The sequence below is a fragment of the Balaenoptera ricei genome, chromosome 18 (genome assembly GCF_028023285.1).
Source record: "Balaenoptera ricei isolate mBalRic1 chromosome 18, mBalRic1.hap2, whole genome shotgun sequence".
NCBI lineage: Eukaryota > Metazoa > Chordata > Mammalia > Artiodactyla > Balaenopteridae > Balaenoptera > Balaenoptera ricei.
Window position 1 is genome coordinate 1,493,853 of NC_082656.1, and position 27,722 is coordinate 1,521,574.

The 27,722-nt window shown below is 43.8% G+C and overlaps 1 protein-coding gene across 1 annotated transcript in view; it reads right to left on the reverse strand.

Moving 5' to 3' along the window:
* Window positions 1–27,722, reverse strand: part of MICU2 (mitochondrial calcium uptake 2) — an 87,781-nt gene that overhangs the window by 10,039 nt on the left and 50,020 nt on the right. Inside the window, exons 5-8 of the mRNA XM_059902936.1 lie at window positions 20,824–20,871; window positions 19,783–19,865; window positions 6,312–6,377; window positions 1,527–1,624 (exon numbers count right to left, since the gene is read on the reverse strand). Of these exons, the coding sequence (XP_059758919.1) occupies window positions 1,527–1,624; window positions 6,312–6,377; window positions 19,783–19,865; window positions 20,824–20,871 (295 nt within the window). The remainder of the gene's footprint in view (window positions 1–1,526; window positions 1,625–6,311; window positions 6,378–19,782; window positions 19,866–20,823; window positions 20,872–27,722) is intronic.

Sequence of the window (27,722 nt, forward strand, 5' to 3'; positions counted from 1 at the left end):
GGGCTCCTGTCACTCCTCATCTGCAGTAGCCCAGCGGCCTCGTGTCGCATCGGATCCCCCTTGTCGTTGCCCACCATCCCGCCAGAGTGACGCCCATCTGACCAGGCACCCAGCGCGGGCCCCCTGCGGGGCCTCCCTCACGGCGTAACTCAGGCTGGACCTTCTGGCGCGTGAGCCCTCGCACAGGACGCGTACGCCTCCCGGGCCTCCGCCCTCACCTCGGCCCACCCCTTACGCCTGTTTATTTCTCTACCATGCCTGCCCTCTCTGATTCCTGGACGAGCCATACGTTCTCCCGCATGTCCTTCCTCGCGCTGGTCTCCGTCCCTCCCTCCCCGACCCTCTCTCCCTGGCTGATTCCTGCTCATCTGTCAAGGTCGGTGCAGGGATGTTTCCTCCAGAAAGCTTCCTGACCTCCCACTCCAGAGGCGACCTTCTGTGCCGCCCAAAGCCCTGCCCACCTGTGACAGCACTGATCGAATGCGCTCAAATGTTCTCTGCACGTTTACTGGATGGTTCCCAGGAGGGACCAGCCCTGCGTCTGAGGCACAGCCTGGCACACAGCAGCACATGGAATGCACTCAGTCAGTCTTTAGTTAGCGGCACTGAGTTGACAAGAGGCGTCTCCTTCCTCCCAAATCGGTGCTTTTCCACCATTCTGAGCTGCTTTCTGGTATTTGTTCTAAGACTCTGGTTAGCGGGGAGGCCCGCGAGCACAGGGTCTGGTTCCGCACGGAGTTGTTCTTGCCGGGGAGGAGGTAAACAGGACACGACCCTACGGTGCTTACAATGCCACAGACTGTAAGTGCGATTCCCTCCCTGCAGATGAAGACGTGAGCGCGGCGAGGTCCGCAAGCTGGACTGGACCACAGACACGCCCACCACATGCCAACGCATCCACACGCCCGCACTGTTCACAGCCGCTTTCACGCTGTGACGGCTGAGCTGCGCAGCCAGGACAGAGACCGTACTCACTGCCTGGCCCTTTACAAAGAAGGGCTGCCGACCCCTGGGCTGGGGGCGGGGGCGGCGGGGGCAGAGCTGGGCTGTCCCGGCTGTGCCGTCTCAGCAGAGCCGGCCCCAGCTCCAGCTCCAGCCAACCATCAGCAGACGGCAACAGCAGGGGCCTGTCCAGTCTAGAAGGCCTGATTCTGGCCCCCGCTGAAGAAGCACCCAGCTGACCCAAAGACTCGTGGCAATAACGAATGGCCACTGTTTTAAGTTGGGCTGGTTTGTCGTGAATTAAGAACTAACTGATACGAGGGGCATCTCTCTCTTCTAGCTGCAAACAGTAAGTTACTAAGAATAATTATTGTAGTCTGTAAAATGAATACTACTTTTCATAATAGGTTAGAGGTATTTTTGAGCATAGTAACTTTAGTTTACATTTCATAGGTTTTTCCTCTCAGAGATACTGTATCTGGTTTTATGGCCTGCAGTTCTGGGACATAAATAAATGTATTCAGTTGTTTCTTTATCTCTTACCTATAAAATTTCCCTAAATGAATATAAATATTTGCATTTACCTTCGAAATTCTTTATAGTGAAGTTTTCTTTCTCCTCTTTTTCCAAAGAAATGTATCTGAAGGGTTGTGTTAATTTCAGGTTCTTTCACTGTTGGTTCCTATAAAAAAATGATACAATAATTTCAAGTAATTATATAACCAAGAACAAAAAATGGATCCTATAGCCTGGAATTCTTAGGACAATACCCACAAAGGATTCTTGTAACAACAACAAGAGGGCGAGAACAGATGTAGCCATTCTGTCTGTTACTCTGCATAACACTATTCTATATCCTGGCTCAAGCAGGAGGAAAACAACGAGGGCTAAAATACTCAAAGGACCCAAGGTGGACTTCAGCAGTGAACGACATTTTGGATCAGGCCAGAAAGAGAGCTTAGAATAGTGAGATGAGTTATTTTAAAATGTGACCCTTAGGCATTTTCTAATAAAGTAGGACTGAGAGAATTAAAGCAGGGAAGTCTTGGACCTTTTGTTGAATGCTAGAAATCTGAGAAGCACCAGCTTTTCCTAATTATAAAGTTACCAGGTGAGGATTCCATTCAAGGTTATGAGAGAAGCAGATTCATAGACTCTTCCTCCTTCAAATCTCCAATAAAATAAACAAAAATAATAACAAAACAGAACTGCTAAGAAGACTATCAGCAGCAACTAAACAACAAATGGGGGTACAAACGTAAACCAAATAATTTGAAGAAGAGCATCTGGAGAGAGAAATTCAGGCACTGGACGGTCCGGCCTGCTCCCCAATCCTGCCCCCACTTCCCGGACACAGCAGCAAGTGGGCTGGCTGTCACATGGTGAGAACTCATGAAAGCCTGCGTGTAGTGGGCGAGAGGGTGGCTGGGACCGGCGAGGCTCCGAGACAGCGTGTGGGCTCAGGCAGAGGGCGGACCGGCTTCCGGACTTAGAACCTTCTGGGCACTGTTCAACTGAAGGATGATCGGGAGCCCAGAGAGGGGAATGCCCCTGGGAGGGGGGAGGGGGCTGTGGTCCAGGGCCTTTATGGGAGCACAGTTTAGTCCTCCAGCAAGGGCTGCAGGGCAGGGCATCAAACGTGACCACCTGCAGCTCAGAACCAGAGCTGGCCCGGGGAAGGCAGCGACAGACCTGAAAAGAGCCTGAGGTGGGACGGGGGCCCAGCCTCCCAGCCCGTGAGCAGGGCTGCATCCGCAAGCGGACTCCCTGCTCAGTCTCTGCTCAACACCGGCCGTGCGGACACGGGCACAGCTCCCGGGAGGCCAGGCAGAGACGAGCGCAGCCTCAGGTTCTGGAGGGGACAGACTGCAGACACTCAGCGCAGGCAAGTCACCCAGCCATCCAGCAACCAGCCGGCCACGGCCCTGGGGCCGCAGCGGGCTTGCCCGCACCTCACCCCCCCGCCACGGGGTCGGCTCATGGGGAGGAAGCGGTGGTCCCAGCGGGGCTGACTGACACAGAGCCTTCCACAGTACTGACTCTTAAAGACTTGACTTTGTGTCTACTCATTTTATAAAATAGCCACTATAAATACAAATGTGGATTTTAACTGGACTTCCACACAAGTGTGGGCAGGAAGTCATGCCTGGAGTTTTTTCTTAATTCCCATATAAATGCCCAGGAGATACACTAAAACACAAAACCGGATGTATTCTCGTTAAGGTTAGAATACGATCAGGATGTCTACCAAGAACACTATTACTAAACATTTTGGGGGGTAATTTTGTCCAATACATAAAGGAATAAACTAAGATTAATATTATTGAGAGATAATTTTATACTTAGAACCACCAGGAAAATCAACAGAAAAAATAAGAAGAAAATTCAGTAAGACAGACTGGTACAAAAACATTAAAAATTAAATAAATTTCCTGCTTAACAGCAATAATTTTTCCCTTTAGGGTAAAGAGTCCATTTATAATAGTAAAAAAGTTAAGTAATGAAATATCCCTAGGGATGCCCTTAAGAAACAAATTTCAGATGAATGAAAAAATTATACGTAAGAAAATAAAACCACAACTAAATCAGAGGATAATATAGGTTAGTATTTAACAACTGATTTTGATGTGGGGAAGGCATTTTAAAGAATGAAAGTAACTGAATAAATAAAAAGACAGCTAAACATGACTACATTAAAAATAAAAACATCTATAACCAAAACATCATAAACAAAAACAAATCTGAAAAATATTTCAATAATTTTGACAGACACTAGCTTAATATTCTTAAGTATATGAAGAAAAACCCTAAAGAAATTCCCAAAGAACAGAAACAGAAGATTTGGGTGTGAGGGAGACACAAGAGGGAGGGGATATGGGGATGTATGTATACGTATAGCTGATTCACTTTGTTATAAAGCAGAAACTAACACACCATTGTAAAGCAATTATATGCCAATAAAGATGTTAAAAAAAAGAAACAGAAAATTTATAAAATAAGAAACATGAATGGTGTACATTACTATCTTAAAAAACAATCTGCGATACCTTTTCCCCTGTCATACTGACACAGATTAAGAAGAAAAACAAAAAAGATACCAACCCTGGAGAGACTGCCTGCAGGCCCGTAACCTATTACAACCTTTGTGGAAGGCAGCCAGACAATATGGGTCAAAGCCTTACAAGTAGTCATGTCTTTACCTGACAACCTGACTCTTACAGCTCTATCTTAAATTTACACGTGTAGCTATTTACTGCATCGTGTCTTCTAACAGCAAAGATTTGGAAACAGTCTGAACGACCAAGAACAGGTCAATGGTTAAAAGTGTTGTATCCGGGGCTTCCCTGGTGGCGCAGTGGTTAAGAATCCACCTGCCAATGCAGGGGACACGGGTTCGAGCCCTGGTCTGGGAAGATCCCACATGCCGCGGAGCAACTAAGCCCGCGAGCCACAACTACTGAGCCCGCCTGCCACAACTACTGAAGCCCACGCACCTAGAGCCTGTGCTCTGCAATGAGAAGCCACAGCAATGAGAAGCCCGCACACAGCAATGAAGAGTAGCCCCCGCTCGCCGCAACTAGAGAAAGCCCACGCGCAGCAACGAAGACCCAATGCAGCCAAAAATAAATAAATAAAATAAATCTATTAAAAAAAAAGTTAAAAAAAGTGTTATATCCATAAGATTAGACATTTGTTCATTCATTAAAAATTACTTACAGAGTACACAGGGTATGCCTGGTGCTTTAGCAGGCTATGTAGATACAACTTGTGTAGGAAGGAATTAACCTTACCCAGATGTCTGGCCTCTGCCCTGGGCTGCTAGGAGGTGGTCCCTAAGAGAAGGTGTCTTTGTTTACCTAGGGGCCTTGGGCCACAACAGGTAGTCCAACAATGAGATTTGGGGTGGAGGCTTTGGGCCATGGGGTATCAGCTTGACCTCCGGAAGGGCTAGAGTCTGAGGTCGGCCACGAGGACAGCCAACCAGGTTTCCATGGCTGACCCCAACAGTCTCTGGACACCAAGGCCCTGGCTGGCACTACTCCGTGTGTGCTGCCACAGTCACTGCTGGGAAAGTCAGCGCTTTCCACACTCCCCTGGGAGAGGATGACCAGAACCTCTGGATTCTGCCTACGAGTCTCTCCCCTTGGCTGATTTTAACGTGCATCCTCTCACTGTAATAAACCGTACCTACGGACCTAACAACTTTCGGGGAGTACTATGAGTCCTTCCAATCAGTTATCAGACCCAAGGTGATACTGGGGGCCCCCTGAACCTCCAACTGGCACCAGAGGTAAGGGTGGTCGTGTGGCCTGCTCCCTACCCTCACGTGACCTCAGAAAGAAGAAGGATGCTCTCGCTCCAGAGGACACGGACGATTAAGCAGTTACCCTAAGGAGGGGCAGGAGGTGTGACAGGACACGCAGGGAGCTGAGGACACGGGGGAGGTGCACACCCGGGGGACGGGGCACCGTTAGAGGACACGGACACAGGTGAAACAAGTCCGGCATAGGGCTGCTCAAAGGGAATGAAATAAAAAAAAATTGTGCTTTTAATAATTTGCAAAATTTGAAGCAGACATGCTCTAAAAGATGAAATGATTTGGAAATTTAAGAAAATCTCACAGAAAGCAAATTGTGGAATTACAATTGATTAAAAGGTTATCAATGGAAAATTTAAGGATATACGTTACTGGTGGGAATGAAAGTTGGTTCATTTTCTACAGAAGATATTTGCCAATATTTATCAAAGTTTATCAACAACCTTAGAAATGTTCATACCTTTTGACCCAGCAAGTGAATTTCTGGGAAGTTACACCTTGGATATATTCACATATATATAAAGTGATATGATTACAGGATTATTAACTGCATTATTTGCAATATCAAAAGACTGGATACATGTTAAATATCTTTCAAAGGAGGAATGGTTACATCAACAGGTACATCCATCCATACAGCAAAGTACTACGGAGCCATTAAAAAGAATGAGATATTCGGATGTGGTAAGAAAAAATGGGAAGGTATGGAACAGTGTGTAGTATGCTACTGCTTGTATAAAAATGGTAAAAAAAGAACACATGGAAATGTTTAGTTGCTTATTTACATACATGCTTATATACACATGGAATATCTCTGGAAGAATGCCCAGGACCTGGGTCATGGGGAGGAAAGTTCTGCCCTACAGACATCCTCTTGTGAGTCTTTTGAGGTCTGGATCATGTGAATGTAGAAAATCTATTTAAAATATTTAGAAAAATTAAGTTACTGTTAGTTTCCCCAACTATTTGGGAATACTTATTTGAGCAAACAGAATAGAGAAGCTACTGTAAATAACATCTGCTTGGAAATATTTAGTTTATTTGCACATACCTGGCATTCTGTTTCATTAGTTATTGTTGTCTTCAAGTCATCCTGTTTACTTATGATCTTCTGCAGCTAGAAAGAATGCAAACATGAATTTAGATGCATGTCTACTGGATTTTAAAAAACAACCTAAAAAACAGATGCTAAGTTTTTATTATAAAATGTTTACTAGTTATTTGTTAAATATTAAACTATTTTTGCATTGTAACTCCTGATATTAGTTTTTAACCCTTAGATCATATAAGGATCAAAGGAGAAAACAGATATGCAAGTATTAACATTATTATGATTTGGATCATTTGTTCTCCTAAGAAAGCTGGCTTACTTTATATATATATATATATATGTGTGTGTGTGTGTGTGTACATATATATATATAAATAAAATACACATACACACACACACACATATATATTCTAAAGGCATCATTGTATAAAAACTTCATGATTACCCTCATTCTTCAAGAGAATTTTTATTCCCTTCCTTTTTTTCCTCTATCTCTTCTCTTCTTTTTCTATCTCTGGTGCTTTATGGCCACATTTCAAGTACCTAGCTCTTAAAAAGCTATTCGTATCATATAAATGTTCTTCCCTTTTCTCCTTATGCATTTACAAAGCATTAAAATAATTTAAAGGCCTACATTTCTACTAATTATAAACTGTCAATAGTACCTTCAAAAAAACCCAAAAACCCCAAAAAAACAGTACCTTCAGACTGAGTACATTAAAAAAACCTACCTACCTTTCAGAGTCATTTGTACCAATCCTCACATGGAAAGCAAATTAAAAAAAAAGTTTTTTAAAAAAATTAAATGTAGACAAAATCTCAAACTATGGATTCAAATCAATTAGGAGACAAACCTTCACCCATTTTTTTCTAGGCTACTTCTTTCTTAATAGTTTGAAAACTGCCACTAAATTCCAAATTAATAAAGTAGCTGCTTCTATTTTATTTATTTTAGGCATATGGTTTATCTCTAGTTCTCTAAAGCCCTCAAACTTTTCAACATTCTCCCACCCCCACTTATTTTAGGGAATAAAGTTGAAAAGCTTTCATTTGTTTTATCCTTTATTTTTTATTTATTTATTTTTAAAATTTATTTATTTATTTATTTTATTTTTGGCTGTCTTGGGTCTTCGTTTCTCTGCGAGGGCTTTCTCCAGTTGCGGCGAGTGGGGGCCACTCTTCATCACGGTGCACGGGCCTCTCACCATCGCGGCCTCTCCCGTTGCGGAGCACAGGCTCCAGACGCGCAGGCTCAGTAGCTGTGGCTCACGGGCTTAGCTGCTCCACGGCATGTGGGATCTTCCCAGACCAGGGCTCGAACCCGTGGCCCCTGCATCGGCAGGCAGACTCCCAACCACTGCGCCACCAGGGAAGCCCTTATCCTTTATTTTTAAATTGACCGTCAACATACTGCCAAGTTCAATACCCAAACATTTCTTGCTTTGCTTTCCACACCTCCTCTTAAAATTTTTAATATGGAAATTTCAGACATAGCAAACAGACTCCTATAATAACCCACCATATATACATTATTCAGCTTCCACAGTTCACAGTATCCTGCCATTCTCTGTCCAGCTATACTTCTACTACCTATTCCCGGTTCCCTTCTCAATTATTATTATTTATATCTCTTCTGGAAAAATTTTTATACACTGAAACGTACACATCTTAGCCATACAGTTTTAACCTGAGTAACCAATCCTCTGTCACAGAGCAGAACATTTCCATTCCTCAGGAAGCTTCCTGTGTCTATTCCCAGGCAATGCATTCTAGCTGCATCCCCACAAAGGCAGAATCAAATTAGTCTCACTTAGTTTACAAATTCAAGTAAATGGTATCAAGTAGTATGTGTTCCTTTGTGTTTCTTTTCACTCAGTATAATGATTTTGTGATTTATCCATGTTGTTTACATATCAGTAGTTTGTTCTCATTTATTGCTGAGTTGTATCCCATTTGTATAAATACACCACTATTTATCCATTCACTCACTGATAGATGTTGCCTTGCTGTCTCCAGTTTTTGGCTACTGTGAATCAAGCTGCCATAAACTTTCCATTTTCCCAGCTTTACTGAGGTATACTTAATATACAGAACATTGCACACAATAATGTATACGTTTTGATGAATTTGTACCTAGGCATACACCCATGATACATCACCACAATCGAGGTAATAAATATATCGAGCACCTCTGTTTTTGTTTGTTTGGGTTTTGTTGGTGGTAAGAACACAGCATGAGACTCAGCCTCTTAACGGAGTTTCAAGTGCAGGGCACCGTATTGCTAACTGCACCCACTATGTTGTACAGCACAGCTCTGCCATCAACTTCCCCGTGCAACTCTTTGTTTTTGACATGTTTTAATATTTCTCTTGAATAAATACCCAGGAGGGGAACAGTTAGGTCTGTGCAACTTTACAAGAAACCGCCAAACCCTTTTCCAAAGTGAATTCTCGTTCCTTCACATCCTCACCATTTGGTGTGATCAGTCTTTTTAATTTCAGCCATTCTGTTGGAAGTACTGTACTACTTCACTGTGGTTTTAACTTGCATTTCCCTGAGAACTCACGTGGAGCACTTTTTAAAAAAAATTAATTAATTAATTAATTAATTAATTTTTGGCTGTGTTGGGTCTTCGTTTCTGTGCGAGGGCTTTCTCTAGTTGCGGCGAGTGGGGGGCCACTCTTCATCGCGGTGCGCGGGCCTCTCACTGTTGTGGCCTCTCTTGTTGTGGAGCACAGGCTCCAGACGCGCAGGCTCAGTAGTTGTGGCTCATGGGCTTTGTTGCTCCGCGGCATGTGGGATCTTCCCAGACCAGGGCTCGAACCCGTGTCCCCTGCATTGGCAGGCGGATTCTCAACCACTGTGCCACCAGGGAAGCCCACGTGGAGCACTTTTTCAAGTGCTATCTCCCATTTGTACATTTTCTCTCGTGAAGTTTCTGTCGTAGTCTTTTGCTTACTTAAAAAAAATTTTTTTAAAACTATTAAGTTGTAAGCATTTGTTATATATTCTGGATACAAGTCTTTTGTTAGATATGTTTGGAAGATATTTTCTCTTATCCTACAATTTGCCTATTCATTTTCTTAATAAACAGAAGTTATTAATTTTGATGATGACTACTTTATCAGTTTTTTCTTTTATGGTTACTGCTTTTAGTGCCCTAAGCAACTCTGCCTACCCTAGATTCTGAAGATATTCTCTTATATTTTTTCCCAGAAGCTTAGTGGTTTTAGTTTTTATGTTTAGATATATAATACATCTCAAATACATTTTTGTATGTGGTGTGAGGCAGAGGTTATGAGTAGTCTTTTTCATATATATATCCCATCCGTTTGTGCTAGTGTCATTTGTTGAGAAGACTTTTCCCATTAACTGATTTGGTGTCTTTAGTAAAAATTAAGTGACCACGTAAGTGTGGACTCTTCACTATCCCCCACTGTCTACTTGTCCATCCTGTGGGCGATATCACAGTGTCACTGTTACTACAGCTTTGTAGTGTCATAAAGTCAGGTAGTGTGAGAGTCAACCAGATTTGTTCTTGTTTCTCAAGATTGATTTCAGTATTTTAGGTCCTTTGCTTTTATTTATTTATTTATTTGGGCCATGCCTCGTGGCTTGCTGGATCTCAGTTCCCCAACCAGGGGTCTTAGGCTCCCTGCAGTGAAGTGCAGAGTCCTAACCACTGGACCGCCAGGGAATTCCCAGGTCCTCTGCTTTTTTCTTTCTGTCTTTTTTTTTTTTTATAAATTTATTTATTTTTTGGCTGCGTTGGGTCTTTGTTGCTGCGCGCAGGCTTTCTCTAGTTGTGGCGAGTGGGGGCTACTCTTCGTTGCAGTGTGCAGGCTTCTCCTTGCAGGAGCTTCTCTTATTGCGGAGCACGGGCTCCAGGCACGTGGGCTGCAGTAGTTGTGGCATGCGGGCTCAGTAGTTGTAGCTCGTGGGCTCTAGAGCGCAGGCTCAGTAGTTGTGGCACATGGGCTTAGCTGCTCTGCGGCATGTGGGATCTTCCCGGACCTGGGCTCGAACCCTTGTCCCCTGCATTGGCAGGTGGATTCTTAACATTCTTAACATTGCACCTTTGCCTTGTTCCTGATTAAGGGGAAAGCATTCAGTATTTTGTGTTGTAGCATGACGATATTTAAAAAAATTTTTTTGTAAATGCCCTTTATCAGTTTGAAGACGTTCTCTCCTATTCCTACTCTGAGTTTTACCACAAAAATGCTTATTTTGTTAGATGCTCTGTCTGCATGTTCTGATATGATCATGTTGGTTTCTCCTTTATTCTGTTAATATGATGGACTGCACTGACTGATTTTCAACCATGAAATGAATTTTGTATTCCTTGGATAAATCTCACTTGGTTGTGATGTATTATTTTATATGGTGCTTGCTGTGTTTTGTTCTATCTGGTTAAGTATTTTCATACCTCTGTTCATGAGGGAAGTTGGTCTATAATTTACTTCTCCTGTTAGGTTTTTGCCAAATTTTAGTTATTAGGGATATGCTGGTCTCATAACATGAGGGAAATGTTCCTTTTTCTTGTATTTTCTGAAAGAAACTGTGCAAACTGGGCATTTCTTCTTCCTTAAATGCTCGACAGATTTCACCAGTGAAACCATCCGAGCCTGGACATTTCTTTGTGGGAAAGTTTTCGATAACAAACCCAATCCTTTGATACGGGACTATTTAGATTTCTATCCCACGTCTTGTTTTGGTAAGTTTTGCTTTTTTAAGGCACTTGTCCAGTCATCTGAGTTATCAGGTTAATAGTCACATATGAATCAGTTGTTCACAATATTCCATTTTTATCCTTCTGATACCTCTAGGATCTCTGGTGATTTCTCTCTTTTCATTGTTAATATTGGTAATATGGATCTCCTTTTGTTGTTTGTTTTTGCTAGATCAAGTACTGAAAATTAGTCAAAATTTATCATATAATTAAAAAAACAACAGATGTTAGTCATAAAATGATAAATTTTTATAGAAAATTCAAAACATCTTTTTTTATTATAAGACACTTAATATTGTTATAATAATCTTCACAGTTATTATAAATAGTTAAAAACAAACAAACAAAACAAAAAAGCAAATAGGATTAGTTCACTGAAATAAGAATTTTTTAGGAGGCTTATTACAGTATTGGCTTATTCCAATTTTGTGTAATTTAGAACAAGGGTCTGTCCTAAAGTCTACCCATGTGGGTTTAGTGCCACATAAAGCTTGTCCTGTCAGAGTCGTATCTAGAACATTCTGGTCTGGACTCAGGGAGAGTGTTACCCAGGTTCTGGTGCATGTTGAAATTACAGTGCTGTATATTTAGTTCTGTATAATAGCCCCATTTGAAACTATTTTGTATCCAGGTATCCTCTTAGGCCAAAAGGTCTCTCTGGTCTACCAAGATACTTTCTAAGATGGCTTGTGCATGATGCTGATTCATGATAGCAACGGACTAAGTGCCTCTCCTGCGACCATTCTAAGTGCTGGGATGAGTGGTTACGGAAAGATAACATCCTTGCTGTTGTTAACTTACATTCTAATGGGCCAGAGGTAACAAACGAGTGAACAAGTAAATAAGAGAACTTCAGATAGTGTCAAGTGCTATGACTAGAAAAAATAAAGTAGGGTGACAGGATTCAGAGACTGCTGGGGAGGGGTTTCTGTTAGATAGGCTTATTCTGGGTAGTTCTCTTTGAGGATGTGACATTTGGGTGGAGATCTGAATAACTAAAAGCTACCAAAGGAATGGGGAAAGGGCATTCTAGGTGGGGGAAAGGGCATTCTAGGTGGAGGTAAGAGCAAGGTCTGGCAGAAACAGGGGTGCTTTCTTAGAGAAACAAAAAAAGGTAAAGCTTTTATACGTAAGTGGTAAAAGAAGCAGGAAGACACATTCAAATACAAATTCTGAATGTCTAAAAAACTACCAACAAATTGACTAACTTTATATTGATCCATATTTTCAATTTCAGGCTGAAAATGAAAAGTACATAGGGTCAATTTAACTTATTTTTGCTTTCAGGATGGATCATAATAGTTTAAACTCTGGAATAAGAACACTGTTCCAAAATCAAGACGGAGAAATTCTAATGAAGGCCATTATATTTAATAATAACTCTAGCAGGTATATTTAGCATGATAAAATTATAACCTGACTGCATTAAGAGCCGTCCTTCCTACCAGTACGGAAACAATGTGAAACCAGAGGACCACCTAAGGAGAAATTTATACTAGTAAACAGACTTGTCAGTCTATCTATTTATTGTTTAAAGAAGTTGCACTAAAACCCTGGCACTTATCCCAATAAGCAGATGTACTATCTATCAAGGTAAAAATTAAATGGATTTACTATCACTGGCTTTGATCATTGCTGGTACTGTTTGTTATTATCTGACAGAGAATGGCTTATACACTTAGGTGCTATTTTACTTGTTCTTGGGATAAAGAAGTAAGCAATACACTTACCAACACAGTTTGTAGATCTGGATATTAATAAGACAGGAATGTACCACAAAACACAAAAGTAATAAACTAAGGCAATTTATATTTTAGGACATTTTTACAAGACTTTATATTAATACATTTCTTCATTACTTTTGCATTTGCTGTTCAAATCACTTTGTTATATCTATGTTTTGGGCATTAAAGTAACTCTCATTACTTTTCTAGCAACAAATAAAATGCACAGGGGAAACATTCAGATAAGCTGAAAAAAAGAACAAACCCACAAAACCCTGCCTTTTAAATATGCTTTTCTGATCTGAAAAGAACTGTTTGGTGCTTTCAATAAACTTTCAAATAGAAGATGCTACAAACTTAGGTTTCCTAACACAATGACCATGGAAATGAAATAATTATTTAAATAATGAATGTAAACATAGTTTTTTCTCCTCTATGCTGTTATTTTATTTTTTAAAAATTTATTTATTTATTTATTTTTGGCTGCGTTGGGTCTTCGTTGCTGCACGCAGGCTTTCTCTAGTTGCGACGAGCAGGGGCTACTCTTTGTTGCGGTGCGCGGGCTTCTCATTGCAGTGGCTTCTCTTGTTGTGGAGCACGGCCTCTAGGCGTGCCGGCTTAGTAGTTGTAGGTCGCGGGCTCTAGAGTGCAGGCTCAGTAGTTGTGACACATGGGATTAGTTGCTCCGCGGCATGTGGGAACTCCCCAGACCAGGGATCGAATCCGTGTCCCCTGCATTGGCAGGCAGATTCTTAACCACTGTGCCACCAGGGAAGTCCCTATGCTGTTATTTTAAATCGACAAATTGCATCATGCTCATGGGTTATCAAGTTTAGTGTTTTATTCCTAAGATCAGCACAAAGAACCCTTTATAGGCTTAGAAGGTTGAGCTTTATAAACTTCAACTTAAAAAAAAAAATCAGTGATGTATCCTAACATTCCTTTTCTTGTTTCCTTAATTCATGGATTGGTCATCTAAGAATTTCCCAAACATTTAAGGAAAAAACTGTAGTATTTAGAAAGTGTTCTGTAAATTCAGAGTGTTCAACTATTACGTTAAAACAAGTACTTGAAAAGCTTTTGAGGCAGGTTTGCTCAACAGTTTCAGGAGCAGAGGCTGCCCACACAGAAAGCAGACTGCTGGGCGGCCCTGAGTCTCCCCGAGAAGAGGCCTGAAGAAGGAAAGGGGACGAGGACGTTCAGCGTCGGTCGGGGCCACCACGTGACCGTGCTGCAGAGCACCTGAGCCTTGGCGCTGCACGTGTGACAGCGAGGTCACCAGGGGCCCCACTGTGTCCACTTCATGACGCCACCTCAGCTTTCCTGTTCTGGGGGGGGCGGACAGTGGGGACAGTGCTTCTGAAACCTGGCCTCCTCTTGTGACTCCCAGGAAGGAAGAGAGCAGAAAGTTCCCCCAGGGCTGAGGGGCTACGGCTTGCGTGACTTACGGGCTTACGGCTAGGCTGACCTAGCCCAGCCTTTCACGGTGATTAACCTCTACTTGAATAACAACGACCATCTCAAACACATCCTTCTCCCGGACCTGAGGCAGACTGAGGTGCTGGAATGTGAGGGGGCTCCGTGACTTCCGACACTGGTACTTCAGGTCCTGCTTGTGCAGACAGACACATTTTCACCCTGAAGCTAACCCCAAACCAATTTCCTTCCTTAATCATCAGACATCCCGGAAGAGCAATTTTCCTCTGCTGCCACCAACTCTGCCTTTCCCATTCACGCCTTCTGTTCCGCGGCCTCGGTCCCCAGTGACCTGCAAGCTTAAGGGGCTCCGCGCGGCCTCTGTGCCACCTGAAGACGCCTCAAAGAGCTGGATGCTGAGTGCTCCGCCCTGAGCCCAGTGCCCGCACTCTGCCGCGCTTCTCCTTCTTTCAGTCCCTGGCTTCTCACCCTCAGCTTCGTCCCTTACGTGAACCTGTTCGCTAGACTCTGGCTTACCCACCTCACTCTACATTCTCCCCTCTGAGGTCACACGCGCTCAGGACTTAACGGCCTCCTCTTCCAGGACGCTTCCTAATCCCAGCCCCGCTCCTGGTCTGCAGACAGCTGCCAGCGTGGATGTCCTACCAGTTTATCAGGCTCACATTTCCAAGCTCAGAGTTAAGCCCTTTCTCAGCCCAGTCCTCTCTGAGTTCTCCCTCACATGAGGCAGGGTAACCTGAAGAAAGAGCAAGCTCCAGAGCTGGGCAGACTTAGAATCAAATCACGTGCTGCACATCAATCTCCTCATCTTTAAGATGGGGATACTACTACTGACTTTGTAGGCTGCTGTGAAGATCTAATAATATAGCACAGATGTCATAACCAATCCGCAAGAGAAGGAGTCCTCTGTGCCCTTTGGTCAGCTAGCACTATCATGACTCCTGGTCAGGCTGGCGGGAAAAAGCAGTGACCACCGTTGATTTCTTCCTCATGTGCTGGAAGCCGGGCCCCACACAGCCTGCGCGCAGCGCCTCTTGGACAGAACGGACTTATCTTCTCCGTACAGCGCTCCTCGAGATCGGGAACAGTGAGCTCTGCCTGGCACACTCCCAGCTGAAAACTGGACGATGACAACAGCCTAAGGACCTCCCGGCCTCCAGTCGCTCCACTTCTGGTTTGCCTTTCACACTGCGGCCAGAGATGAATCTGGAACACTGACGAGCCGGCTGGTCTCCCCGACAGAGTGTGCAATTCACATCCTACGTGTCTGTGCACATTTCACCTGCACAGCTTCAACCACGGTTTCAGACAGCGGCCTATAGGCATCATTTCCCCAAGGGAACACTAATGACGGTCACTTAATCACTGTTTGTGCCGAACAAAGCAATGTTGTTTCTGCTTTCCTTCACCTGAATGGAACTGATTTCAAAGATAAATTTATGATGACTATCTAGTATTTCCCTTCTTTTGTGCTTTTCGAGTATTTTTAACCCAAGGTCCTGTCTGAGTAAGAGCTATGTATGATATCTGGAAATTCTTGGTTCTTTCCATTTTGTCTGTTTACAAGTACCTTCAACTTCTTGGTGGAATTCCAGGCTGCTTTCATAAACCAGTTGGTAACTGGTTAACAGTGATAAACTTTACCCACACTGCTTCTTTGGAAACAAACAGATTTGGTAACGTTTGTTCACAATGACCTAATGAAACACATTTTTTTTTTCAAATCCATATCTCTTACATATAACATATTTTGAATACATGAAACATTCCAAAGATTCTTTAAGCAGTTAAATGGTATGGTTTTCTCTATAGCTTTTCTATTACATTAAAAAAAAAATTTATTATTATTTATTTTATTTATTTATTTTTGGCTGCATTGGGTCTTCGTTGCTGTGCGCAGGCTTTCTGTAGTTGCGGCGAGCGGGGGCTACTCTTTGTTGCGGTGTGCGGGCTTCTCATTGCGGTGGCTTCTCTTGTTGCAGAGCACGGGCTCTAGGCGCCGGGCTTCAGGAGTTGTGGCTCGCGGGCTCTAGAGCGCCAGCTTAGTAGTTGTGGCACACGGGATTAGTTGCTCCGCGGCATGTGGGATCTTCCAGGACCAGGGCTCGAACCTGTGTCCCCTGCATTGGCAGGCGGATTCTTAAACCACTGCACCACCAGGGAAGCCCCTCTATTACTTTTAACTTCTCCCACTTTGAGATAATGAATTCCACAAGATCACGACTGTTTCTCTGAACAGTACAGTGAAATGTCAAGTATCTAGAGGAATACTTCAGGCAACTCCAATCCTTGGGAATCCTCCAGCTTTCTTACTTAAGCTGAAAACCCAGAAGTAAGAAAAACCTTTTCAGCATTTGAGACAACTGTCATAAAGAGCATGTAATAAAATATACTAAAAAGTTTCTCAAAATCTATAGCCTTGTATGTTCTAAAGCGGTGCTGACTGACCAACAGTAATACAATGGAGCCACACAGTGATTTAAAATTTTTTAGTAGGGCATTAAAAAAAGTAAAAAGACAAATCTATGTCATGGTGCTTAGCACATACTAACTACTTAGACAAATCACTGATGAATTAATGAGTACTCACATAAATGACTAATTTATGACTTTTGAAAAAAGCCTTTGAGATATGAAACAAATGGAACTCTCTTACACTGCTGGTGGGGATGTAAAATGGAACACAGATTTCGGAAAACAAAATTGGCAGCTTCTTACTTTATACTTAGCATATGACCCAGAAACTCCACTCCCACATATTTAGTCAAAGAAAACATATGTTCACCCAAGACCTGTGTATGAATATTCACAGCAGCTTTATTTATAACAGCCCCAACATGAAAACAACCAAAATGTTCATCAAGTGACTAGATAAACAGATCACATCCACACAATAAAATACTGCTCAGCAATAAAAAGGAGCAAACTACTGACAAATGCAACACACAGATGAATCTGAGTGGAAACAAAGAGCACATATCAATACTTTCTGATTCCATTTATACGAAACTCCAGGAAAGGAACATATCTATGCTGGAAGAAAGCAGACCACTGGCTGGTCTCCTGGGGCCAGGAGAGGGGAGGACCTGAGTGTAAGGATACAGGAGGACTTTGTGGAGTGTGGAAATGTTTTAGATCTTGACTGGGATGGTGGTGACATGAGCAATGGACTCTTTAAACAGGTACATCTGATTGTATATAAAGGATCCCTCAGATCCCTTTGATAAGGATCCATCCACAGGCTTTGCAAATTTAATTACTAAAATATTTGGTTTTATATGTAGGAAACTATCTCAAAGATTAGAAACAAACAATATAGCAAAAAAGGTCTTAAGTAGGGAATACATTTATAAATCAGTGGGATCCTACAAAAATTAGGTTTATAAATATTTAACATCTTTAGAAATTATCTGGAAGAGGGTGTATAGTGTATAAATCTAAGCATAAAGTAAATGACAAGAACACATATGTGAGTGGGCAGTAAAGCGGCAGGTGAAATTCTCAGTGTTTCAGCTTGAAGTGTAGCAGAAACCATTTACTGCAGAAACCATTTACTGCGGCAGTGTCGGTAGTTGTTCAATTATTTTAAAAAGTTTGTTAGGGACTTCCCTGGTGGTGCAGTGGTTAAGAATCCGCCAGCCAATGCAGGGGACACGGGTTCGAGTCCTGGTATGGGAAGATCCCACATGCCGTGGAGCAACTAAGCCCGTGCGCCACAACTACTGAGCCTGCACTCTAGAGCCCGCGAGCCACAACTACTGAGCCCACGTGCCACAACTACTGAAGCCCGTGCGCCTAGAGCCCGTGCTCTGGAACAAGAGAAGCCACTGCAATGACAAGTCCACGTGCCGCAATGAAGAGTAGCCCCTGCTCGCCACAACTAGAGAAAGCCTGCGTGCAGCAAGGAAGACCCAACGCAGCCAAAAAAAAAAAAAAAAAAAAAGTCTGTTAATCCGGGGAGTCATTTGAAAAAATAAAGATACCTACATAACAAACATTTAAATTAACTTAAAGAAGTAACATCCATTTTAGAACCAAAGCCTTTTTTCTTTGGAGTGAAGCCACTGATTGAAATTACTGGTTATTTTTCTTGCCTAAGTATATAAAAGATAATTTATCATCTGTAGTTTCCAGTTTCATTTTTGTTAAAGTGCAGCAAAAAATATAAAGAAACAGGTGAAATTAATATCTCAAAATTATGACTTTATCACGTACTCAATACAAAAATCAAGATATTTTACATTCCTTTTTCTTTTTTCTTCAAAATCCAGTGCGTATTTTACATTACAAGACATTCAGATAATGTATTTCATTGGAAATACAGGCGCACATCGTTTTATTGTGCTCTGCAGATTTTGTGTTTTCTACAAACTGAAGGTTTGTGGCAACCCTGCATTGTCAGATGGTGGTTGGCATTTGTTAGCAATAAAATATTTTTAAATTAAGGCATAGACATTGTTTTTTAAAGATATAATGCTATTCCCACACTTAATAGACTACAGGATAGTAAAAACATAACTTTTATCTGCCCTGAGAAAGTAAAACATTTGTGTGACTTGCTTTATTGCAGTGGTCTGGAACCAAACCCACAACTTCTCCAAGGTGTACCTGTACTTGATCCATATTTAAATTTCGTAAAATTTACAAAAGTAAATAAAAAGTAAATAAAAGTGAAAATTAAAAAGTAGATTCACATACTCAAGTTGTTTCAAATATACTTGAAAATCTGCCAATACCCGAAGTGAATGTCAGTTTTTAAATTTAAAATTAATTAAAATTTGGAAACTCAAGCTTCTTAGTCACAAGTTATATTTAACAGACACATGTGGCTACTGGTTACTTGACCGAACAGTCCAAGTACTCGTTTTAAATATAATTTCAACAAGCCTTGTGGCCTGTATCCCCAGTACACTGGGGACCGGGAGAAAGACACAGAGGACAGAACGGACTTATCTTCTCCGTACAGCGCTCCTCGAGATCAGGAACAGTGAGCTCTGCCTGGCACACTCCCCGCCGTTTACATGCACTGACGTACTTTTAACAGTACCGTCGACTTCCTTGGAACGGAGTGAAATGTACTGCTGGCGTGTTACAGAGTTATGTCTTGGGAAATATCATTTAAACATATTTCACCTTTTCAATTATGAGCCTTCACAAATTCCTAGAGAATTTGAACCAATTGATACCTTTTGTGGCTTTTTCATTTTCCCTCCCTATTCTTCCTGAAGGCTTAAGGTTTTATTTTCCTTATTCTTTTTTTGGTGGGGGTGTATCAATAATTTTTAACCCACCTATAAATCGCTTTCTGTTGTATTATCATTTGCTGAAATCATAAAAATAAAACTCTAAAACATGCAGATGCTTAAGCTCATTTCTCCTTTTGGAATCTCATGCTCTGTTCTGTAACTGTTTCCTCAAGGCTGTATTATAGAAAATTTCATATTTTTGAATGTATAAATGATTTCTTGACATTTCATATGTAAGCAGTAGATATAATTTTCATTTTAATGGAAATGTAAAATTATCACACAAACATCCAGGTGTTTTATAATAAACCAAACATAACTAGCATCTACTTACCTTAAAAAATTCCTTTTTCTCAACCATCTCATCGCCATCTGCATCCAACATTTTAAATGCAACATGAAACCCAGTATGGGGTTCTGCAAGGGAAAAATGAATAATTATGTAAATGTTGGTGGAATGCAAGTTACCTGAAGATCTATAGATCTTCAAACTTGAAATAAGCCACCAGAAACATGAGTAAGTGCCTAAAGTAGAGGAAAAACAATCTCTTCTCAGGATAACAATTTTCAAAGGCTGATATGTTTCCATGGTGTGCTGTTCTGTTATTAAGTGTTCTGCCCTTCAAAGCAAAATTCATGTGAGAACTTTACGTATTTCTTCCACTCTACTAGGGGCTTTCCTATATTCTTACAGTACGTTCTCTATTTTCACATTGATTACTACTCTTTATTTCCCTTTCCCAAGAGTAGGGTTTTGTAAAAATTATTTTGAAATAATTTTAGGCTTACAGAAATACTGCAAAGCTGGTACGGTGAGTTCCCACAGGCCCTTCACCCAGCCTTCTCTCATGGCAGCATCTTATGTAACCACAGTACCTTTACGAAAACTAAGAAATTAGCACCTTTAACTAAACTACAGACTTTATTTGGATTCCATGGTTTTTCTATTCTAGGGTCAAACACAAGGAAGCCTGTTGCGTTTAATTGCTATGTCTCCTTATCTCCTCAGAGCTGTGAAAGTTTCTCAGTCTTTCCTTGATTCTCATGACCCGGACAGTTTGCAGAGAGTTACTGGTCAGGAATTTTGCAGAATGTCACGTGAGGGATTTTTAATATTCCTAAGTGAAGGCTGCGTCTGACTCCTCAGTTCAATAAGCCTTCAATTAAGGAGACAAAGTTGTGGGGAGCCCGAGTGCAGGGGAGGTGGTGAGACTTCAAGGATAATCTCACCCAAGAGAATCATTCTGTAGGTACAGAAAGCAAGGCACCAATAACATTCTTCATGATAAAGATATAAATACCAAACTTCCAACACCCTGTCTGGTAAAACGAGAGAATTCCACATGATCGATGAGAAAAACTGTGGAATACTTACTAGTGAGGATTGTAAGCAAGAAAAGATACTCGGTATATGAAACCAGCCCTGAAAGAGATAAAGACATCAGAAAGTAAGTTTTAGATGGTTTAGAAGTAATCATATACATACTATATGGAACCTTCACCTAATTAAAAACACACACATTTTTACTTTAAATTACCTCTCTGGTATAGCGGAAAATTTTCATAAGAGAGTTAAGTACAGTACTAATACTTCAAAAAAAAGGAGACTTTTATTAGGTCACTATTACTAGGAAGGAAGGGGAATGGTCATTGGTCAGCAAGTACAAGTGTCCACTAGAGGTTTTATCTGCATGGCATTTTGTGTAATTTCACCTCAAGTTTTACTATTCATAAGATCTCAAGTGAAGCAAACTTATATATTCAGTAGAGTGACAGAGATTTGGATATACCAAAGGTCAAACCATGTTATTTAAAATGAAGTAATTAAATTTCTGTAGCAGTTACTTGATTTTAATCTATAGGTTCTCCCTGGTCTTTCTTCCCCTCAGTTTCAACTTAATTGTTGAAGAAGCCTGGTCATTTGTCCGGTAAAGTTTAAGAGTGTAGAAGACTTTGCTAACTGCATCTTTTTGGTGTCATTTCACATGTTCCTGTAACGTCTGTATTTTCTACAAACTGGTACTTACTTAGATCCAGAGCTGTGCTCAGATTCAAGTTTAGTTTTTGGCAAGAATTCTTTTTTTTTTGGCCGTGCCGTGCGGCATGCGGGATCTTAGTTCTCCAACCAGGGATCAAACCTGTGCCCCCTGCATTGAGAGCGCAGAGTCTTAACCACTGGACCACCAGGGAAGTCCCAAGAATTCTTAATAGATGGTGCTGCATACTTTCACCAGGAGGTCAAAATGTAAATGTTTACAGAAAATGCTAAATACCACTGAGAGATACTGATAGTAAGAGTTCCAGGACTTAAAAAAAGGGGAAGTCTTCCGGAGTTTAGATGACCGAAGATGTCTCAGAGGAACTAGTTCTAAAAATGGTCTTTGTTCCTTTTTATGGTTGAGTAGCTATACTCCAATAAAAATTAATTAAAAAATGGTCTTTGAATGATGGGTGAAAACTGCAATGAAGCAGGGGTGGTATAAGTGGGAAAGCCGTATGTATAGGACAGATGAAGCTGCATATGAACACTGAAAAGCGAGTGTTCGTCTGCACGGATGTTCCTGTGGAAGAGTCAGTGGGAAGCATAGCTACGTGGTGGCTCAGAGATGAGGAAGGAAGCCTGGCAGAGTGACGGCAGCGGACCTGCACCATCCTGCTGTGAAGGAGGACCTGTCCCTATGGGCCCCCGGTCAGATACAGCAGCGACGCACGGCCGAAAGCAGTGCAGAGCAAACAAGACAGGGAAGGGTTTGACACCCAGGTGGTTCAGTGCTTCAGCTAACAGGCAACTTCAAGTATGTATTTAAATGCTCTTAATGACTTACAGTTTTTTACATCGGCAATTTTTCTGTCATTTTTATTTTGGAGCAGCTGTGCTTCCCTTTAATAAAAAGCCTAGAGTAAGTCTTCAGGTATTCTTTCCAAGAAATATTCAGTGTTTATATGAAGGGAGAATAAATTAAATGTGTTTTGTCATATCTCATACCTGAGAGAAATGCTCTAACGTTAGTTGAAGGATCAAAGTATTTCATATCTTGGCAGCCTCAAAAAAGTGAACAGTTTTTTTTCTAATTTTCAAAGGAATACAGCAATGTGAAAAAATGGCCAAACTGCTGGACTGAACTGGGCTTGGTGCCAAAAGGAGACCTCACTTTTCTTTTCTCGAGACATAGGTACATGTCCTGTGCACAGGGGAACTTTCTGAAAAAGAAAATTCTTTGAAATACTGACTTAAATAAAATGCTTGAATAAACACAGTTGAGACAGTGTAAGAACAGCACCCTACACTCTCAAGATAGTTTATAGACAATACAGCTCTCGAACAGCATTCTAGGCACCTGTCTCTGAAAATGCTTTTTTTTTTTAAATTAATAGCTACTCTATTTATTTATTTATTTATTTTTAGCTGTGTTGGGTCTTCGTTTCTGTGCGAGGGCTTTCTCTAATTGCGGCAAGTGGGGGCCGCTCTTCATCGCGATGCGCGGGCCTCTCACTATCGCGGCCTCTCTTGTTGCGGAGCACAGGCTCCAGACGCCCAGGCTCAGTAGTTGTGGCTCACGGGCCCAGTTGCTCCGCGGCATGTGGGACCTTCCCAGACCAGGGCTCGAACCCGTGTCCCCTGCATTAGCAGGCAGATTCTCAACCACTGCGCCACCGGGGAAGCCCTGAAAATGCTTTTAAAGGAAACTGACACTTCCGAATATTTATAGGAGAAACAGTTTAATACATATTTGTTGCACTGAATTGTAAAATAAATGCTGTTAAATGTCAGTGTTTCAAAACTGCATGTCAAATAGGAAAGTATTTTAAATAATTCATATTTTAAAAAAAACTTTTTTGGCGGCACCGCACGGCATGCAGAACCCCCCCGACCAGGGACGGCGCCCCCTGCAGTGGAAGCGCGGGATCCTAACCACTGGGCCGCCGGGGGAGTCCCTGTATTTAAACATTTATTAAAGAATCCTTAAGGGCCGCTAGAAGAGATGATTAAATTCTGTTAGCTACTATGCTTCTCTAGAAATATTTTAAATTTGGAACTGTTGAAAAATATGACTTGCTACTAAATGCAATTTTGAGGACTCCGTTCTCCAGGGAGAAATTACTACATGTGTCGTAAGAGCACATTCATACCTTACAGTATATGTCATGATTCATATCTTACAGTATATGTCATGATTTATATTCAGTGTATCCTTGAGGGGGGCATTATGTTGGGAACTCTGCCCAGTTTCAAAAAATACATAATAATTATGACTTATAATTTACTTCTCTTTATAATAATGCATGGAGGTGGATTATTTCCTTATTTCAAGAGTATACTACCCTTTTGTTAGTTATGATATAATATACATTTTGATAGTTCTTTTAGGTGGTAAAGTAGAATATTTTAAATGTTCCAAATGTAGCTAAAGTTTACATTCTTATTTTTTCAAATGACTTCGTTAACATCAACAAAGGAGTATATATGGAAAAAAGTGTATCTTGAATCTTTCCTATAAAATATTCAGTGTTTTTTCTTTAAGCTGGAATGTACATTTCAACTCACGTATTTCAGAGAAAAACTAAAAAAATAAATCTTGTTAAGTCCTTCCTCAAGATTTTTTCTTGTCCTGTAAGTTCTCTAGAGGTGGGAGAAGAGAGGATGAATTCAATAAATATTTAGGAGGCAAAATTAGAAAGATCTGTGTTTGGCTGCATATGAAGGATGGAGGGGCAAAGAGAAAGGGTTCAAAGCTCTTTCCGGATTTCAGTGAGCCGGGTGAAAAGTACCACCACCCAGAAAGACACAAAGCCTGGGTTAAGGGCAGCGGTGTCTGGGGAAGCGGCAGCACCTGGGGAGGCCGCAGTAGCTCTTCCTTGGCCTTTTCACTCTCTCCTTCTGATCCCCGCACCACCACGTGGCTCTGCTGTTCTCCTGCAGTTCCCTGTCAGTGGCTTAATTGCCTTGTCACCAGTAAGTTCTACCGTTAAGTCCCGATTTCCTTACCAGTGCTAATTAGTGACGGCTGTTTTTAATACACCCCGGTGCGAATGGCAGGAAGTTAGGCTGAATTCTCCTCTGCCGCTGCCCAGCGCACATTTTTATTCGTCCTCTCTGACTCTGAAGTGAATGCTATCATGGTCTCTCCCCCTGCAGTCACTTCTTCCTTCTAGTTCCCCTTAAAGCCTCTCTTTCCTCTATTTCTCCTACTAATATCCTGATAGATTTGCCTAAAGGGGGAAAAAATCAACTTTCTGCTGTGGACTTCCATCTTCTGTTTATTTTTCGAACAGTCCGTCACTAAGAGCCTTCTCCCCCGTCATCCAGAAATACTGACCTTTTATTCTTTAAGAAATCTGTGTGATGCCCCTGTTCATTTTGAGAATATAAGTAGTCCTCCAGTTACATAAAGAACCGGGAACGAGAACTATCGAGTGAGAGAAGTGTGTGAGTAGGCTGATGGATTTGTCTCCTTATGGTTCGACAGCGGTACGTACAGATGGAGACACAGAGCTAGATACAGAGACATGTATGTGTCTGTTACTGAAAGTTAGACAGTAAATAGAAAAGAAGTTACTAACCATCTTTCTCAGTATCCTCTGTATCTCCAATGGTACGGAAGCAGCACAGCTGGTAACGACACAGACTCACAACCTTCCTTCCCGAGACCAGACCGTGACTGCGGACATGGCCCCGGCCCAGCAGAACCTCTAAGTGAGCAGCTCCCGGGACAACCCCGCCCCCGCCCCCCAGCCCCGTCTGAAGCGCTACGACTGTAACTGACACAGCTCTGGAAGCTGCACTCACCGTCTACTTCCCCTCAGGTCGAAGTGCTGCATTTAGGGCTCCACGAACCCGGAGCCCGGAAGCCTGGCCACTCCACGCTGTCAGCTCCGTGCGAGGACACGACGGTCCGCTCGCTGCTCTGAAACCTCCACTCCCGCGTCGTGCGGGAGGCCTCAAAAACACTGCCCCGCACTTGCCAGGGCGCCTCCCACCTCCGTCAGAGTTCGTAAAATCTTGCTGTTAAGCCTCGGTGTCTCCTGTGAGACCAGAGGGCCCCCGGCTTTTCCGGGCTGACGAGTGGCGTGCGCTCTGCCTCTGTCCACCGCGCCGCCCAGCAGTCCCTGCGGAGCCGCCCGCCGTCCCCTCTTCTGCGCCCTCCTCGGGCGCCTCGGCCCTCGGCCCGGGGGGAGGGGCCTCTCTCCTCCGACCTGTCGCCTTCTCACAACGCTCCCACGGCAACCCGCCGCTCTCAGGACGCGGCCCGCGCTCCTGCACACGCCCTCCGCGCTGCGTGCCTACGGCTGAGGCTCCGCTCGCCTCTCTGGCTTCCGTCCGGCCGCCCTCAGCGGCCACAGCCCGCTTTCCCAACGGCCTCTGTCCTCTCGGATGACACGCCCGCAGCTGGTCTGCACTTCATCCTCCCGGAGCCAACCAACCTCCATGCCTCTGCTTCTCCCCGACGCTCTGCGACGCTCTCCGGAATCCCCTTCCTCGCTGGTCGCCGTGGGCCGAGCCCTGCCGCACCTGACGGCGGCTTCTCCGCTCGGGACGCCGGGACCCTTGCAGACGGCTCAGGTGGTGTCTCCTCTCCCCACGCCACGCTCACCCCAGACCGCTGCTCTCCCAACCTCTCGTAGAAACCTGTTACTCCGAGGCTGATGCCGTCGAGCTGACCCCCTCCGACCTTCTTCCCGGTCACCTACCTAGCTCCCTCTCTTTAGCCTTCCGTCGCTGGAGGCCTGAGCGCCTGGTCCATCGTCCAGCACACAGGGCCACACTCTACTCTCAGACCTGGGGTCACCTCTGGCACGTTCACGCTGCCACCCACTCGGCTCCAGCCGGCCGATTCCACGACGGCACCCGAGGCCGAGCTCACCTGCAGCGGCTTCCGCTCCGAACCGGAGCGCGGACCCGGCTCTGAGCGCACGGTGGGCCCCGCTCCTGGGTTCCCAGCTCGCCTGCCCCCACCCTCACTGGCCGCTCCCTCCTGACGTCCCACTTTCTTACCATCGCTCTTCCCATCTTACCTTCTTCTCGCCAAGGCTTGTTACTTAAAGTCTCTCGTGTTTTTCAGTAAAACTGCTGCCCTCGCCACCGTTAACCCCCTAGCGCACGACTTTCTTCCCTGCGTTTGCCTAGTAACACCCTAACCGCACGCCTCTGTGCGCTTCCCGGCCTGCCCGCGGCCCGCGGAGAAGCAGCTGCTGGCCGTTCCCTCGCCACCCACATTCTCTTCTGAGCTCTGGCCTTCCCAGAAATCTTCCTGCGTTTCTCTGTCGGCTCTCTTCACTGGTCACAGACGCCACTTCACACCTCCTCCTTCCTCCACACCCTCCACTTTACGACAGAATCAGAGCCACCCCCCAAACCCGCCTCAACTTCTCACCCTCCTCTGCAAACATGTGCGGTGAACCCCCACACGTCACCCCTCCCCACGGTACCACGCAAAGCTCCCCGCTGAGGGGCGCGCCCCCCGCCCCCTCACACCCACACGCGCGCTCAAAGCCCCTCGTGCAACACAGACCGCCAGGACCGGCCTCCAGCTCACACCCGCCCCGCCCCGCCCTGCACCGCGCCTGCCCGTGCTGGTGCGCGGGAGCACCCCCTCACCGCCAGTCCTGTAGCCACGTTCGGACCCCCTCCTTCTCGGGCCCTGCACACTGAGGCTCCCTCCCTCCCCCCCAGGCTCCCGCGACTCCCTCGCCTCCTCTGATGCCTCTGCCTCCCCTCGTCCACGGGCACCTCCTCCTCCTCTGCTCCCGTGAATGCTGGGGCCCTCTGCGTTATCTCTGAGGCTTCGTCTTCTTACTTTAGAATAATCACTTTACTTACTTACTTATTTGGCTGCACCCCTCGGCATGCAGAACTTCCCTGACCAGGGATCAAACCCGCGCCTGCTGCAGTGGAAGCACAGAGTCTTGACCACCGGACCGCAAGGGAAGTCCTTTCTCTTCTTCTTCTTCTTATTTATTTACTTGGCTGCGTCGCGTCTTAGTTGCGGCACTTGGGATCTTTTGTTGCAGCGCGCAGGCTCTTAGTTGCGGTGCGTGGGCTTAGCTGCCCCGCAGCATGTGGAATCTCAGTTCCACAACCAGGCATCGAACCCGAGTCCCTTGCATTGGAAGGCGGATTCTTAACCGCTGGACCACCAGGGAAGTCCCAAGTCCTTTCTCTTCTCTTTTTTTTCTTTTATAAATAAATTTATTTATGGCTGCATTGGGTCTTCGTTGCTACGCGTGGGCTTTCTCTAGTTGTGGTGAGCGGGGGCTACTCTTTGTTGCGGTGTG